Source organism: Cnephaeus nilssonii (assembly GCF_951640355.1).
Source record: "Cnephaeus nilssonii genome assembly, chromosome: 13".
Taxonomy (NCBI): domain Eukaryota; kingdom Metazoa; phylum Chordata; class Mammalia; order Chiroptera; family Vespertilionidae; genus Cnephaeus; species Cnephaeus nilssonii.
The window spans coordinates 46,242,754-46,258,523 of NC_137084.1; the positions used below are offsets into that span (position 1 = coordinate 46,242,754).

General features: G+C 60.9%; 2 protein-coding genes across 2 annotated transcripts in view; both read left to right on the plus strand.

Annotated features, from left to right (window-relative positions):
* The window catches only part of CAPN5 (calpain 5), a 54,559-nt gene that overhangs the window by 26,155 nt on the left and 12,634 nt on the right, over nucleotides 1–15,770 (plus strand). Inside the window, exon 4 of the mRNA XM_079787753.1 lies at nucleotides 15,166–15,374. Coding sequence (XP_079643879.1) covers nucleotides 15,166–15,374 — 209 coding nt within the window. The remainder of the gene's footprint in view (nucleotides 1–15,165; nucleotides 15,375–15,770) is intronic.
* Nucleotides 9–8,701, plus strand: OMP (olfactory marker protein). Its single transcript, XM_079787430.1, has one exon. The coding sequence runs from the start codon at nucleotides 5,727–5,729 to the stop codon at nucleotides 6,216–6,218; it is 492 nt and encodes a 163-aa protein (XP_079643556.1). The 5' UTR covers nucleotides 9–5,726; the 3' UTR covers nucleotides 6,219–8,701.

Sequence of the window (15,770 nt, forward strand, 5' to 3'; positions counted from 1 at the left end):
GGCCTGGGTCCTCACTGACCTGCAGTGGGAGGTGCAGCCGGGACATGCAGGTGAGGCTTTATGGGGGTTTGTTCCTGGGGCGGGGTGGGAGGTGACGCCCGGCTCTCCAGCGTCGGCTGAGTGTTAGACCGCCTTCCCCTCACCTGCCAGCCTAAGATCCCTGGGCAGCTGCTGGGAATCTGCTCCCGCAGGGATTCTGATGTGTTTCCTCCCCACTGTGGGGCCCACAGTGTCCCTGGGCCATTTGGCAAAACATGTACTTGAGAAATGTGGAAGCTGCCTGAACCATGTGCCCTGTGGAGAGCCCGCTCCCTGGGGCTCAGGAGACCCCTGCCAGTACTTGCTGTGAGATACGCCCAGCCGTGTCCTTCTCTGGGCCTCAGTTTTCTCACTGGTTCAGGGGGAGTGATCCATGATTCACGGTTCCAAGCGGCTGATGCTCTGGACCAGTGTCAGAGGGTTTAGGTTGGAAAACATGGGCGCTGGTCCTTACACTTCGCCCTCTGGTGGCAGCAGTCGGCAGTGCAGCCCTTAAATCCGCCTCCTCTCCAGGGGCGGCCTGGAAGCTGGGGTAGAGGCGGGGCTCTCTAAAGAATTGTCAACAGGGATTGCATCCCAGGGTCCCATGCCAGCAAATACAAGTCATTGCCTCTTTCTCATCCCTGCCCTTTCTGCTCTTCCTGGAGGGGCGAGCGGCAGGGCAGAAGAGCACCGGGCATCTCAGTCTTACAAGCTCAGGTGCGAGCCTCAGGCTCACCATTTGGCTTTATGGAAAGTCGGGTTACCGGGTGGCTCCCTCTCGGGGAGTTGTGAGGGTGAGAGGAGGCCTGGTGCCGTGCTCTGTGAACGGTGGCTGCGTTACCAGCGTTGGGACGATTAATATTCAGCTTACCTGGGAACTGTTACCCATATAACCAGGAGCAGTGAGTTTGTTCTCATCCCCTGAGATGTCCCTCAGCCATCAGAGGGCGCTGTGCCTTCAGCTGAGGCTGGGACTGGTGGGGCCCTGCTGTCACCTTCTGAATGGAGTGTGACTCCCCACAGCCACCCCAGGGCGGGCGTCCCCGGAGCCTGGCCCCTGATGGTCCCGTGGGGGTAGGGTGGCTTCGGGCTGTGGGGCCCTTGCAAAGGCCACTGGCTCAGCCCACAGACATGGGTGCTGTTGGGGTGCCAGAGAGCCACAGGTGGGGTCGTTGCACTGATGGGCCTCAAGGCCTAGAGAGGGTTGCGCCCTGCACTGTCCTCTCAGGCAGCGCTGTCCTCGGGGCTCCAACCCCCTTTTCTGACCCCAGGACAAGGTCCCCCTGCCTCTGAGCCCCACCCTCCGCTCGGTCAGGACTAGCCTGGGGACGGAGGTGGCCCACGGGATTCCTATAGTGCCGGCCTCGCACTTCCCACCCTGCCCTGTCGTTGCTGGGCCCAGCTACTGGCCGGCAGCCCCACAGCCGTCCTTGCTGCCATGGGCATCCTGGGCCCTTCCGTGGGGCCGGAGCCGGCCTGCTGTGCTCCCCCCCCCCCCCCCCCCGGGGAGTGGGCTGTGGTCATCTGCAGGGAGGAGCCCCGGCTTGCTCCTGCCCTGGGCTCTGGTGCAGCTGCTCCTCTCAGTGTGGGAAAGCAGCCCAGAACCTGTCGTTGATGCTGTGTGGCCGTGCAGACCTGTGTTTGTCTCCGGCCAGAGGTTCCTCCTGCAGAGGTTGGGGCACCTGGCCTGGCTGGAGGCTCCGAGGGCCGGGAGGCTGATGTCCCAGACCTCGGGTCCCAGGGCTGTGGCTGGTGGGGTGTTGGGGACTAATTGCTCTCTGCCTCCTGGAGCCGTGGGGCCGGCCCTGGGGCCGGGGAGGAGAGATGGGGCCCCGGGGAGCTCATTACGGTGCCTTCCCGCCCTCCTGTCCCTGCTGACGGGGCCCTGTTTGTTGTCACCCCTCACCCCTGGGCCTGTTGCCCTGCAGGGCCTCCCCGGCCCCACCCTGTTTTCTCCAGGGAATGGGTGGGGGCGGCTGCTCAGCCTGACCTGCACCCATGCTTCCCCCACCCACCTCCTTCTGGGGATGCTGAGCCTCCGATGCGGGCTGACCCCGCCCTCGACGCACATGCCCGCTTCTCCAGGACGCCAGGCCGTTCCCTCAGTTCTTGATGAAGCCTGAGGCACCATGGTTGGAAGCCAGCCAGGCCTGGGTTTCATTCCGACCGGGTCCCTTGCTAGTCATGTGACCTTGGGCAGGTCGCGTTCCTTCTCTTGGCCGCAGTGTAAACCTGACCTTTCCAGTCCTCAGGGTTGTGGGATAATTAAAGGACCTGTGTGTGTGTGTGTGGGGGGGGGGGGGGGTAGGGGGAGGGGAGGTCAAGCCCATGGCATAAGGGGCAATTCGCATGCGTTAAGCCCCCTCCCTGTCCCTCCTCTGGGCTCTCACCTATCTCTCTGTTCGGCAGGACAACTCTTGGCAGCGAGCCTCCCCCACATGGCATCCCTTGTGGGGGCAATTATGTCCTCCCAACCTTGACTGTACATTCCTTGGAGCCAGGGCATGGACTTTGGGGGGAATACAAGTCAGGATGTGACAGTGGGGTGCAGCATGTACCATCCCCTCCCCCAGAGCCTGGCGAAGCCCCGGGCATGAGGGCAGGCCTAGTCCCTGCTCTAAGCCATCGGGTGCCCGGGCCCAGGAGGCGCTGTGCCCCGGCCATAGGAAGCCGCAGTAAGGGCAGTCCCAGTAACATCAGTCCCTGATGGCTGAGAGCGGGTGCCGGACCCGGCTGTCTTCTGGTTCCATTGAAATGGTTTCCATCCCACCCCTGCCCCTGTTGTATGAGCAGTTCATCCACCACATGTTAATTGAGCACCAACTATACCCCAGCCCTAGGGACAGAAGATTTAAAAAAAAAAAACAAACACAAAGCTACTGAAGGTTTTCTTTACCTAGAAACAACCAGGGTTAAGGTTTTCTATATTTCCTTCTAGTCTTTTTCTATTTGGGGTTAAAGAGGTGTTCATTTGTTTTGTTTCTAAATACACACTTTTGCAACCACACACGCAAGTTTGGAGCTTTCCTCCTCTTTGTCATTCCTACGTCCAGCCTTGGGTGGGGCCTCTCACGGCGTCTGGCGGCTGAGCAGAGGTCTGTGGGCGGCACGCTCCAGCCTCCCCTTCCTGCCTCTGGCCTTCCCTCCCTGACTTCCCTGGCTCCACGGGCCCTCCCTCTTTCCCTGTCTGTCTGTGTGGTCCAAGTCCCGCTTCCGCCTCCTCCTGCAGGTCTGTAACCCCTGCCCAGGCCGAGGCCGGGCTCTCCCTGGGGTCCTGTGGCCCCTGGATCCCCATCAGGAGAAGCCGAACACCTGCCCCCATGCCCTGCAGGTTCAGAGAGGGTGGGCATTCTCTGTTCCCAGGGCTGCCTCTAGCCCAGACCCTCCCCATGTAAATAAACCCCTACAGGCTCATGCCATTTTCCCTCCCTCCACCCTATCGCCATCCCCTCCAATTTCCCAGCCTTTCCCACCCCATCCATCCACAGTCCTGCCGTGCCCTCGGGATTACTGTGCCCCTGTGCTGACACCCTACCCTCGTCACCCCAGCCTCCGTTCTTGATAACCTGTCCATCAGCCTTCACCATCAGCGCCCTTGATCTCCCGTTGCCATGGCGGCCACAGCCTGTGCCTGGACCTGTTCTCCCTGCCGGTCTTCAGCGGAAGGACCCATCTCTCTGGCCTCCCTTTCCAGGCACCCCCCTCACTCCTCCACCCTAACGAGCACTCCTGTCCCTAACCACGTTTTTGACCCTGTACTCTCTTCCCATCTGTCCATCTCCTTTTTGTTGTCCTTGGTTTTGGGCCCTGTGGTCCATCACATCAACTGTCCCCTCACCATCCGTCCGTCCGTCCGTTCGTTCGTTCATTCAGCAAGCACTTTCTGAGGGCCTCCTATGTGGCGGGCCTGCTAGGTGCTGGCCTAGCGTGATGGGCCAGACAGACCTGGCCCCTGCCCTCTCGGGGCTTATGGTCTAGTGGAGAGACAGACAAAAACCAAGCAAACGTCCAACTAAAAAGCCAAGCTTAGTGCTGGGGAGGAGGGAAACAGCTCCCCGTACGAAGGAAAGAGAAGCCCCTCCCGCATCGTAACTCCTCGGCCACGTCGTTCCTTCTCTGCTCCTCCAGCTGCAAACTAGACGGTGCTGAGAGGGTCAGGCAGACCCACGTCTCCCTGTGTGGTTCTCTCAAACGCTCTTGGGCAATTGCTGCCAGCAACTCCCAGAACGGACCCCAGGGCTGACGGGACCAGGTGCTCCGTTCTCTGCTGTTCAGGTGGCCCGCGATCCCACCGACCGACTTGGCCTCCGTCTAGCCATGACTGTGCTGTGGTCTCCTAGACCAGTGGTCGGCAAACTCATTAGTCAACAGAGCCAAATATCAACAGTACAAACGATTGAAATTTCTTTTGAGAGCCCAATTTCTTAAACTTAAACTTCTTCTAACGCCACTTCTTCAAAATAGACTCGCCCAGGCCGTGGTATTTTGTGGAAGAGCCACACTCAAGGGGCCAAAGAGCCGCATGTGGCTCGCGAGCTGCAGTTTTCCGACCACGGCCCTAGACCCTCGGGTTGTTTCCAATTGTGCCCCGTGGGCCCGGGCCTCTGTCCTCTCTTCGGCGTGGCATGTCGGGGCAGCAGCTCGCCTCGCCCCACCCCCAACGACACTCACACACTCCAGTCCCTCCATTTGCCCACATGTCAAGGCTAAGCCCCTGGCTCCACTTCAGGCACAGGGGGTATCAGTGTTGGTCAGTCTTCCCCGGCCTCAGGCTTCCTGGGGAAACGGAGGGTCGGTACAGGCGGAACCAGAGTGAGATTCTAGTCGGAGGGAAACCTGGGCATGTGGCTGCCATGTGCAGGCCTGAGGCAGGGCCCGAGCACAGGAATCGTCCAGGGCAGTGGTTCTCCGAGCACAAGCCCCGACCAGCGGCGGCAGCCGGGAGACATGCCATCGCCCAGGCCCCAGCAGAGATCGGTTAAATCAGAAACTCTGGGGGTCTCTGAGTCCCACAGTGGTCCTGATGCTCAGTAAAGCTTGAGGGCACGGGTCTTGGTGAGAGACGCTGGCTGGGCCGGGGCCCTGGCAGAGGGTCTGGTGGGGGAGGCTCTCGGGGCATCCGGGAGGCAGAATCCCGAGGCCTTGGTGATTGGGTGTGGAGGCTGAGGGGGAGGCTGAGTCAAGGATGGCTCCTAGGTTTGGCTTGGGTGACGTCAGGTCTCAAATCAGCGGGCCCTCTGGTCCTGTTGCCCCCACCCTCCTGCTGGGGGTCTTCCACGCTGGTGCATGCCTCCAGTGAGCCCCTGCACACCCCCTCCCCCCTTTTAATGCCCTGATTCCGTGCTCCCTTCTTCACAAACAAGCCGCTCCCAGCCCAGCGTGGTAGCCAGGGAGGTTGCCACAGCAATTGACATCAGCGATCCGGTCCCCGAGGAGCCTGTCACCCTCCCGCCGCCTGCAGTGCCTCCATTCCTGCTGCTTCGAGGAGTGGAGAGGAGGCATTTGGGGACTCCCGCCCTCACGCACCCCCCATTTTGAGGACTGGGTGGAGCTGGGAAGGCCCAGTGGCCGAGAGGGGAGAGGAGGAGCGGGGGGCGGGGGGAGGGTAGGCGGGCCCCTCCTTGGTGGCCTCTTGTCTGGGCAGGGAGGCCCCAGCCCACTCCGCTCCTGGACCGCGGCAGAGGCAGCAGCAGCAGCACCGGGCCATGGCGGAAGACGGGCCGAAGCAGCCACAGGTCAGCATGCCGCTGGTCCCGGACGAGACCCTGACCAAGCAGATGCGGCTGCGCGTGGAGAGCCTGAAGCAGCGCGGGGAGAAGCGCCAGGACGGGGAGAAGCTGCTGCGGCCGGCGGAGTTCGTGTACCGCCTCGACTTCACCCGGCAGCAGAAGCTGCAGTTTGAGCGCTGGGACGTCCTGCTGGACAAGCCGGGCAAGGTCACCATCACGGGCACCTCCCAGAACTGGACGCCTGACCTCACCAACCTCATGACGCGCCAGCTGCTGGAACCCGCTGCCATCTTCTGGCGCATGGAGAGCTCGGATGCCGTGGATTGGAACGAGGCCGACGCCCAGGAGTTCGGGGAGCGCCTGTCGGAACTGGCCAAGATCCGCAAGGTCATGTACTTCCTCATCACCTTCGGCGAGGGCATGGAGCCGGCCAACTTCAAGGCCTCCGTGGTCTTTAACCAGCTCTGAGGCAGCTGCTCATGGCGCCCGCCCCCCCCCCCCCCCCCGCCCCGCTCTCGCCCACCCGCCCTGCCCCCTGCGCCTGCCCCCAGAGGTGTATTGGGGACCAGTTTCTAGTTGCTGCGCTCAGCTTGGCCAGGACCCCCAGGCCTGTGTCCTTCCTCCTCTCCTGGCCTGGTGCTGCGCTCCTGCCCAGGGAGGAAGATGCGAAGGCTCCGTAGTCTAGAAGCTGAACTGGCTGCCGCTGCTTGTGCTGTAGACCCAGAGGCCAGGCCGGGGCTAGTGCGGGAAGATGGAGCGTCCGTGGGCACCTGCCTTCTCTGTGCCTCCCTGTCGGGAGAGACTGAGGGAGACCAAGAGAGAGACAGACACACAGACACAGACGGGGATCCAAAGAACCTGCCATCGGCTTCCTCTGCAGATGGGGCGACGGAGATGGCAGAGCGGCTCCTTGGGGAATCCAGCAAATAGGCCTTTGCTGCCCGTCCGTCCGTCCACATCCAGGAAGGCGCTGCTCCTGGCATGGGCTGGTGTGAGCACCTCGGGGCCCTCGGGACACTTGGGCAGTGAGGACTGGCTGGCACGCTGGAGGCTCTGCAGGCCAGCCCCCTTGCTCTTCTGAGAATGACTTCAGGAGGGAGAAGTGAAGGAGCATAAAAGTCACGTAGAGATGTACCTATCTGTATCTATATACGTATACACTGAGAGAGCACGCTACCTTCATAGGGGTATATCCTAGAGTCTACGCCTGCCCTGTGGTCAAACCTGACTGAGATGATCTATGATAGCGTTGCCCAGCCGGTTCACGCCTGGCCCGTAGCAGGGGCTTGGTCAGCATGAACTTAGGGCGGGGGCTTCCTGAGCTGGGAGGCTCTGAGGCTCATACAGTGAAGGGGGAACAGTGTAGTGTGGGGGTTCCCCTCTGCCCGGGGGAGCGGGGTGGAAGGGTCCAGAGCCCTGGAGCTGGGATGGTAGGTTCTGGGGCCTCGGGTGTTCCCAGCTCACTGGCCAGAGGAGGTGAGCGTGCCAGCTGTGTGCCATCTCTGGCATCTTTAGTGGAGCTGAGGGGTGGGGGCGGCCTGCTAGGGCAGGTGTGATGCCGATGGTCAGAAGCGGGCTGCAGGGGGCCGCGTGCTGTGGTGGGAGGACACCGGCCTCAGGGGTCACTGGGCACAGTCCCCCCACCAAACAGGGAACTCGAGACACCATGACCAGCAGACTCAGCTCCGCTCCCCAAGCCTCACGCCCCGGCACCGGCCCAGTGAGCCCCCTGTGAAGGAGGGGCCTGACCCACCTGGCCTCAGCCGGGGGCACCCCAGGAAGTGCCCCCAACACCCTGCCGCAGGCCAGCCCTGGCTTTTGTCAGGGACATGCCCTTGACATTCCCTCACAAAGCGGAGCCCTCGGGGGCCGCAGGTCCTGGGAACAGATGCACTGAGAGATGGAGGTCAGAGCCCGCCCCACTGGCCGGGGCTGCTGGCAGGTGGGCCCCCACTTTGGAGGTGTGGGTGGAAGCCGGGGCCCCCACTTTGGAGGTGTGGGTGGAAGTCGGGGCTGCTGGCAGGCAGGCCCCCACTTTGGAGGTGTGGGTGGAAGCCGGGGCCCCCACTTTGGAGGTGTGGGTGGAAGTCGGGGCTGCTGGCAGGCGGGCCCCCACTTTGGAGGTGTGGGTGGAAGCCGGGGCCCCCACTTTGGAGGTGTGGGTGGAAGCCGGGGCTGCTGGCAGGCGGGCCCACTTTGGAGGTGTGGGTGGAAGCCGGGGCCCCCACTTTGGAGGTGTGGGTGGAAGTCGGGGCCCCCACTTTGGAGGTGTGGGTGGAAGCCGGGGCCCCCACTTTAGAGGTGTGGGTGGAAGTCGGGGCCCCCACTTTGGAGGTGTGGGTGGAAGCCGGGGCCCCCACGTTGGAGGTGTGGGTGGGAGTCTGGATTCCTCAGGTGGGAGACGGGCTGTGGTGTGGGCTACGGCCCTCCCTCCCTCAGCTCGGGCTGTGTGGGATGTGCTCAAAGTCCTGGCATCGCCTGCTGTGCTTCCCCACTGACTGTTGGGGGAGGCCAGGCCCCTGGGGCTGGCCCTGTCCCCTGCCTCTTGGCTTGCCCTCTTCTGCAGCTCTGGGGACCCTCTTTTGCAGACTGCCTGCCTGTACCCCCACCCTGCCCTGTGCGTGGCCCCAATAAAGCCTGTGAGCCCTGCCTCCGTGGTGTGCAGTCTCTCACCGTGAGCCACCCTTCCCTCAGGAGCTCCGCCTCAGCCCCGTCCCCTCACAGCCCAGAGCACCCCTCCCCAGGCTTCTCCCACACCCCCCACTCCCCTCCTGCTGCTTCCTGGGATGAGGCCCAGAGTGGCCAGGTGACACCCATGGTCAGGCAGCAGGAAGGAATTTAGAACCAGGTCTCCTGACTCCCACCCGGAACCAGTGTTCCTGACGGCATCTTCTCCAGCGGCCCCAGACCAGCCTCCGTATGGGGCACGCAAGCCGTGCTGAGGCCACGAGGAGGCACCATCTGGTCTTGAGGAGCCCAGAGGGGATGGGTGGGGTGCACCAAGCTGTGCTCAACCTGGCAGGCGGGCTGGATGGATGCAGACGGGACAGGGGAGTAGCTGGGGGCGGGGGGGGGGGGGGAGGGGGGTTAGGCCTGTGCCCGGGTTTCACCCGACCTCGTCACCAGTTTGCTGCCTGTCCTCGGGCAGCTCCCTGCCCCAGCCTCTCTGGAGGGGGCACGCTGCTTCTGTGAAGTCCCTTCCGCCCAGGTAAGACCGGTATTTCACATCCCAGTGTCCCATCCGACCCGAACTCAGAGCTCTGTCCCTTGCCGTCTCTAGCTCACTCCGTCTGGGGCAGAGACAGAGGCCCAAAGGAGGAAGCAGCCGGCCCCGCAGCACGGGCGGGGGGGGGGGGCAGGCTCTGGGTCTGTGGCCTTTGCCTCCATGACATGGCCCCCCCCCCCGCCCCCGCGGGACGGAGCAGAGGCGATGCCTCCACCCACCCAGGGCCCAGTCTCAGGCAAGGCTAGTTCCTTCCCAGAGGCCAAGGTCAGACCCCGCTTCTGAGCCCACACTTGGGGATTTTGCTTGCAAACAACCCCCTGCTTCAAAATGCTCCCCCCAGCCAGGTCTCACATCCCTGTTGTCCCCCCACAGCCCTCCGCAGAGCTCCGGCACACACCTGCGCAAGTCCAGGTCAGCCCTGCCCAGCAGGATTTGAGCCCAGCCCCTTGTGGGAGTCCACAGGGAAAATCCTGGGAGCATCCAAGGGCCGGGGACCCCAAGGGGGCACTGTGGTGCACCCATTAGTGGGGTCCAGCGGTTTCAGAGGGATTCTGCAGTGAGTGCTGGTTAATGGGGTCCCTGGTGTGAGGGGGCTCCAAACCCCACACAGTGTTTACCTCGCTGCCTGGTCAGGCCAAGTGAGTGCCTCAACCCCGCAGGCCTCCCTTTTCCCATCTGCACAGGGGGCTGTTGGGAGGTTTGCCTTTCTCCTTTTGGGGGGAGGTTGACTGGGTCACCTTGGCTCCCTCCCACCCCCGAGGTTTGTGAATGGTGTGCGTGCACCACACACTCCGTGCACCACACACTCCATGCACCACACACTCCGTGCACCACAAACAGGGATGACCCTTCACGTGTGCACAGCCCTCCACAGTTTACGCAGCACCTCCCAGGCCATGAGCCACCTCAGTTCCCACAACAGACCCGGAGGAAGGGTAGGGAGGTGCGGACACCAGAAAGGTGGTCTAGTCCAAACTCAAGCCCCTGCCAGGCCCCGCCGCTGGTGACTGTCCCCGGTGTGTTCCAGGTCCCCGGTCAGCCCGGGCCGCGCAGAGGCCGGCGCCTGGGGTTGTCCTCTCAGGAAGACTCAGCCAGCGGTGGAGCTGGGCCAGGCCAGCGCTGGGTGGGTGCTGGGGATCCTGGCCTGAGTGAGGCACGCCCTGCCCTCCCGGAGCTCCCTTCAGGGAGAGGGAAGGAGGAGGAGCTGCCCAGCGGTGCCCAAGGGGAGGGTGAGGTCAGGAGGCCCCGCCAGGTGCGGCTCAGCTGTCCCCGAGGGACAGGGAACAGGGCAGGTGCCTGCAGGGAGCCACACATGCACAGCTGAGGTGGCTATGCCTCACAGGATGGGGACTCTGTGGGACCCCAGGGGGGCAGTGTTCAGGGGTGAGGTTGAGAGAGTCAGCACAGCCACCCCTCAAAGGCTTTGCATGCCCGGCCAGGGAGCCGGTGTCCCTGGTGAGGGGGCATTTTAACCTTAGATAGCCAAGAAGAGAGAGGCAGCCTAATGAGCTGCCTGTACCCATCCCTCTGCTTCAACAATTGTCAACTCAAGGCCCATCCCTCTTCCTCTCCACCCTTCCCCCCAGGCAACACCCATATATATAAAAGCCTAAAAACCATTAGGACTGGATGACCAGAGATAGCTATGATGTGCACTGACCACCAGGGGGCAGACGCTCAACACAGGAGCTGCCCCTTGGTGGTCAGTGTGCTCCCACAGCCAACCTCCTGTGGTCCCTCCCCTCAGCTGCCCCGATCAACCCCAATCGCCAACCAGGCCGAGGGACCCATCCGTGCACAAATCTGTGCACCGGGCCTCTAGTATCATTATATTTCTGGATGCATTTCTGAATGATAACGATGTGTTTCAAATAAAACAAAGAACCCTCACAGTAATAATATAACACAACTAAATTTTACACTACTTTTTTAGTATCATCAAGTATCCAGGAAATCTTCTGATGTTCAGTCTGTGTGTATGTTATAGTTTGTTCGATGAGACCAAGGCCCGTCGCTGCACCTGGCTGCTCCCACTTCACCTTTCAGTGTCTTCCTTGCAGTCTGTTTGCCGAAGAGCCGCTGTCCCGTGCCGGGTCCCGGGGCAGCAGGGCCCCCTTGTCCGCAGTTTTGCTTTCTGCCGTTTCAGTTACCCATGGTCAACCGTGGCCCGAAAATATTAAGTGGAAAATTCCAGAAATAAACAGTTCACACGTTTTAAATTGTACGTTGTTCTGAGAAGCGTGATGAGCTCCTGTGCTGTCCCCTCCCTCCCACCTGGACGTGAGTCATCCCTCTGTCCCGTGTGTCCTCACGGGGTAAGCGGCCCGTCTGTTAGTCGCTTAGCGGCGTCTCGGTTATCATGTCAACTGTCCCAGCATGCACCTGTCCCAACTGTCTCTTAACGGTGCCTAACGTATAAGTTGAGCTTTATCGTAGGTGTGTGTGCACAGGAAAACACAGAATAGATAGGGTTTGGCACTCGCTGCGGCTTCAGACCTCCACGGGGGTCTTGGGATGTACCCTGTGAGGAGGCTAAGGCGGGGAGGAGCTCCTCTCTCCGGGTTTGCTGGCTTTGTGTTCATGGTGTCCTTGAACACGTGCTCGGTGCCCAGGACGTAGCTCCAGAGGCTTGATAAGGTTCAGACTCAAATTCTGTTAGGCACAACCGCTTCACAGGCGGTGGTCGCTCTGTTCTGTGAGGTTAGAAGCCATGATGTCATAAATCCAGTGGTTGCAAAACAGTGGGCGTCTAATACTCTCATGTCTTTCTCCTTTCTTAGCTGGCATTCATCTCCAGATATAAACCTCCCTTCCTGTGCTCTTGGTTCCCCCTGTGGTACAGTTTGTACGCAAAAGGCAGGACAAACCTCTCATTCTTTCCCTTCATTTTCCAGGCTCAAAAACATGAGTTGATTCCCTGCCATCCTCCGGGAGTGACTAATTGTTTGTGTTTCATCATGAGCGCGTGGATGTGAATGTATTGGACGTGTTTTCACCCATCGAAGTTGTTATCCTTATTGCTGCTCAGATGGGCCCGTGGCCGGAGCCTCTTCAAGTTGGTCCGGAACCCTTTGATGTGGCTCCAGGGGCTTTGGTTTTTTTCTCCCTTGATTTCGGGCTCCATCTGATGTTGTCAGGAAGGGAGTTGAGTTTGTGTGCCTGTGAAGTGTTCCTTCCCGGACAGTCTTATCCCCCTGGCGTGGCACCCCAGCAGACAACAGAGCGGGGGACGGGGGAGGCTGGCGTGCCCCCCCCCCCCCCCCCCCCCCCGCTGCCTGATCCAGTGGCTGTGATGCAGAAGGGGGAAGGAGGCCCAAGGGATCCCTGACTCCAGGTCTCTAGGCCCTGGAGCCTTATTAGATGCTTCTTGAGCCGCAGAGGGCTCAGAGCCAAGCCCTGGCTTTGGCTAATGATCCTCCCGCGGCCCCAGCAGGCCCTCCCAGTGCCCTGTGAGGGCTCTTCTTCCTCCCTCCTCAGCCCCCCTCCCCGCCTCCCCGCTCCGTGTCCCCTCCCCCATTCCCACGCAGTCCAGGCTTTCGGAGCCGGGAGGAGCTGAGCAGCGTGTAGTGGCCAGGCCAGTGTTCTCCGCTTTGGACTCCCCTTCGCTCCGTGCCCTTGGGCAGCCCCTTGCTCCTCGGTGGGCCTCAGCCTTCCCGCCCCACCCTGCATGTGCCCTGTTTTGTGCACAACTTTCTGCCCTGAGAGTAAAGCAGGAGAGAGCGCTGGGGGTCAGTCTGGAGCGTTCAGTGAGAAAGGACACAGAGGGGCTCGAAGGGGAGGAAGGAGGCAGGAGGGATTGGCCCAGCCAGTATCAGGCCCCGGCTGGGTTCCTGACGCTGCGCCAGGCTCCGAGAGCCTGAGTGTGAATCCTGCCTCCCTCGCTGTGCCCCTGGGCGGCCTCTGCCAGCAGTTCTGTAGATTGTCCCAGAACATAGCAGCGAAGGTCGGGGTGATGGAGTAAACAGCGGGCCCTGCGCCTGGCACCGGGCAGTCCTGGCACCTCCCGGGCTCCATCATGACCGTGATGCCTCTCACTGTGCTTAGCATTTTCATTTTCTTGGCCTTGAATGTCCCTCTAGGGAGCATTTCTCTTTCCCAACATCCCTGTTGATGGCATGAGGCATATAAACAAAAACATCTTTAATGAGCGTGGGGCTGGGGAATGGCTTTGGCTGAAGCCTCTGTGCTCAGGCCCGCCCGGGCCCTGGGGGTTACAGCCTTCTGAAGCATGTCTGGCTCCCCAGCCTGGATGCCTGCATGTCCTCCCCGGTCCTGGGAGTGGTTTTCTTCTAGAAGGAGCTGCACATGGTCCCGATGGTGCTGGGCCCTCTGGTCTCCTGTTTGGCAGGGCCAGCAGGTCCCCTGACTCGGCAGGATGAAGGGTCTTCCCTTTCCCGCCCACCTCCTGATGCCCACGTTGCCACTGTTCGTCCTCGTCTGTGAGGGGACATTCACGGCCAGTTCTCAGGACGCATGCTCAGAAGCTGCTGCTGCCCCCCCAGGCCGGGCCCTCCACCCCTTCTCTCCAAGGCCCGAATGCACCCTGTGTGTCCGCCTCTCTCACAAGACTGGGAGCTTCCTGAGGGCAGGGGCCATGTCTGATGCATCCGGGTCCCCGGTGGCAGCGTGGGGCCCGGCAAAGAGCAGTCCTCCCTGATGAAGAACACGTGTATTTTCTGGCTGTGTGACCCTGAACAAGTTAGTTGCCCTCTCTGAGGCTTGGTTTTTTTCATCGGTAAAGTAGGGATGAGTAATTGTAATCTACTCACGGGGTTATTGTGGGAATGAAACTGACATAACCCACGGCACTCACGGGCTTGCTACCTGACATTTCCAAGATGCTCCATCATAATAATTGTTATTAGAGTCCCATGTAATGCCCGTGAATTTATTCATTCGGTCAGCACATGTTTATCAAGCACCCTCTCCGGGCCAGGCTCTGGGCTAGGTGCTGGGGGATGGCAGTGACCAAAGACTGAAGTGTCCCTGCCTTCAGAGAGCTGACATTCCAGGGACAGGATCAGAACTGTTCATGCCATCACAGACTTGTTTAATGATAACTGGAATAAGGACCTCAGAGGAGAAGTACCAGAAGCCATGAGACTGATGGCCTAGTCTGAAGAGTCAAGGAGGACTTCCTGGAGGAGGAGGTGTTAGAGAGTGGGAATTTTTGAGCACTCCGGAGAGGCCGTGGACTATACCCCAGATAGGGTTGTCAGTGCTGACACCAGGCCAGGCCTTGAGATATGGTCTCATGGCCCCTTCCCCTTGCACCTCACAAAATAGCCTTGCAAGATAGAACACTGTCAGCTTTCTAAAGAACAGGATAACCCTGTAAATAACATGGTCGTCAATAGCATGGCCCTGACATTATTTGGGAAAACCTGTTTTGTCTTGGGTTGCTTACTCTGCAAAAACAGGATGTGGTTAATGTGCTTAAAAAGTGGTCTTGCACAAAGGGTCGGGGCTGCTCTCTGACCTCCCTGCGTGGAGAGAGAACAGTCGCCGGCCGGCAATAAAGGCTCCCTAAATTTTAATTTGGTCTGGACCCCAGTGGTCTTTACTCGCGTTCGCTCCACAACAGAGGGTGGGCCCTAAAGGACAAGTGAGAGCCAGCTGGAGGAAGAACAGAGAATGATCCTGGAGCAGGGAGCAGGGTGGGGGTTGGGGTCGGGTAGAGAAACCAGCCTGGGAGGTGGTGGAGGGGGCGGAGCACCTGAGGTGTTTTTCCAGGGACGTGCTGGAGCTAGGATTGGCCTGATTGGATGGGGGGGGGGGGGAGGTGGCGGGGGGAGGAGGCCAGCGTGGTTGCCAACTCCTGTCGCAGGTTGGGGGTGGGGATGTGGGGTGGGGGAGTGGTGGCACCATTCACCAGGTAGGAACTGGGGTGGATATGAGATGTTCCTGTGGCCGGGGTGGGGGGGTGGGAAGGAAGCAGATGGAGGCAGGAGGAAGGGAGGGGAAGCTCATAGGATCTTAGAATGACAGAGCTGGAGGGACACTAAGGGAGCCTCCAGCCACTGCAGAGAGAGGGGAGGATGTGCCCAAGTCCCACACTGTTCGTGGCAGAGGTGGGCATCGAACCCCGTATTCCTTCCCATTGGATTCCCTGGAAGCATGCCCCCCCCCATTTCCTCAGGAAGCCAGATGTGACCTCAATGTGTCCCCCATCATGTTGCCCACCTCCAGGTCATCCCAGACTGGAAGGAGCAGGAGTGGGACCCCGAGAAGCCCGATGCCTACGCGGGCATCTTCCACTTCCATTTCTGGCGCTTTGGGGAGTGGGTGGATGTGGTCATCGACGACCGGCTGCCCACGGTCAACAACCAGCTCATCTACTGCCACTCCAACTCCCCAAACGAGTTCTGGTGTGCCCTGGTGGAGAAGGCCTATGCCAAGTAGGTGCCGGCAGGGGGCAGGGGGCAGGTGGCCAGGCCAGGGTGGCACTGCTGCTGGGCTCCACATGGGTTCCTTTAGCCAGGGCTCCCGGCACAGAGAGGGCAGGGGCTGGTGCAAAGTCACACAGCATGCTCAGAGTCCAGGCACCAGGGCATGGCCAGCTGAGCCTGTGCTGGGTGAGGTGGAGGCCTGGGCTGAAGGCCCTCTGGATACCTGGTTGTCAAGACCCCCACAACCAACCCACATCGGGAGGAATAGTTACTCCCACTTACACCCGAGAAGACTGAGGTCCAGGGTGGTTTCCTGCCAGGGGCCGGGCAGCGCCAGCACTCACATTCAGGTCAGTGGTTCTTTCCCAGAGATCCAGGTGGCTGAGTCCTCCCCGGAGGCCTTGT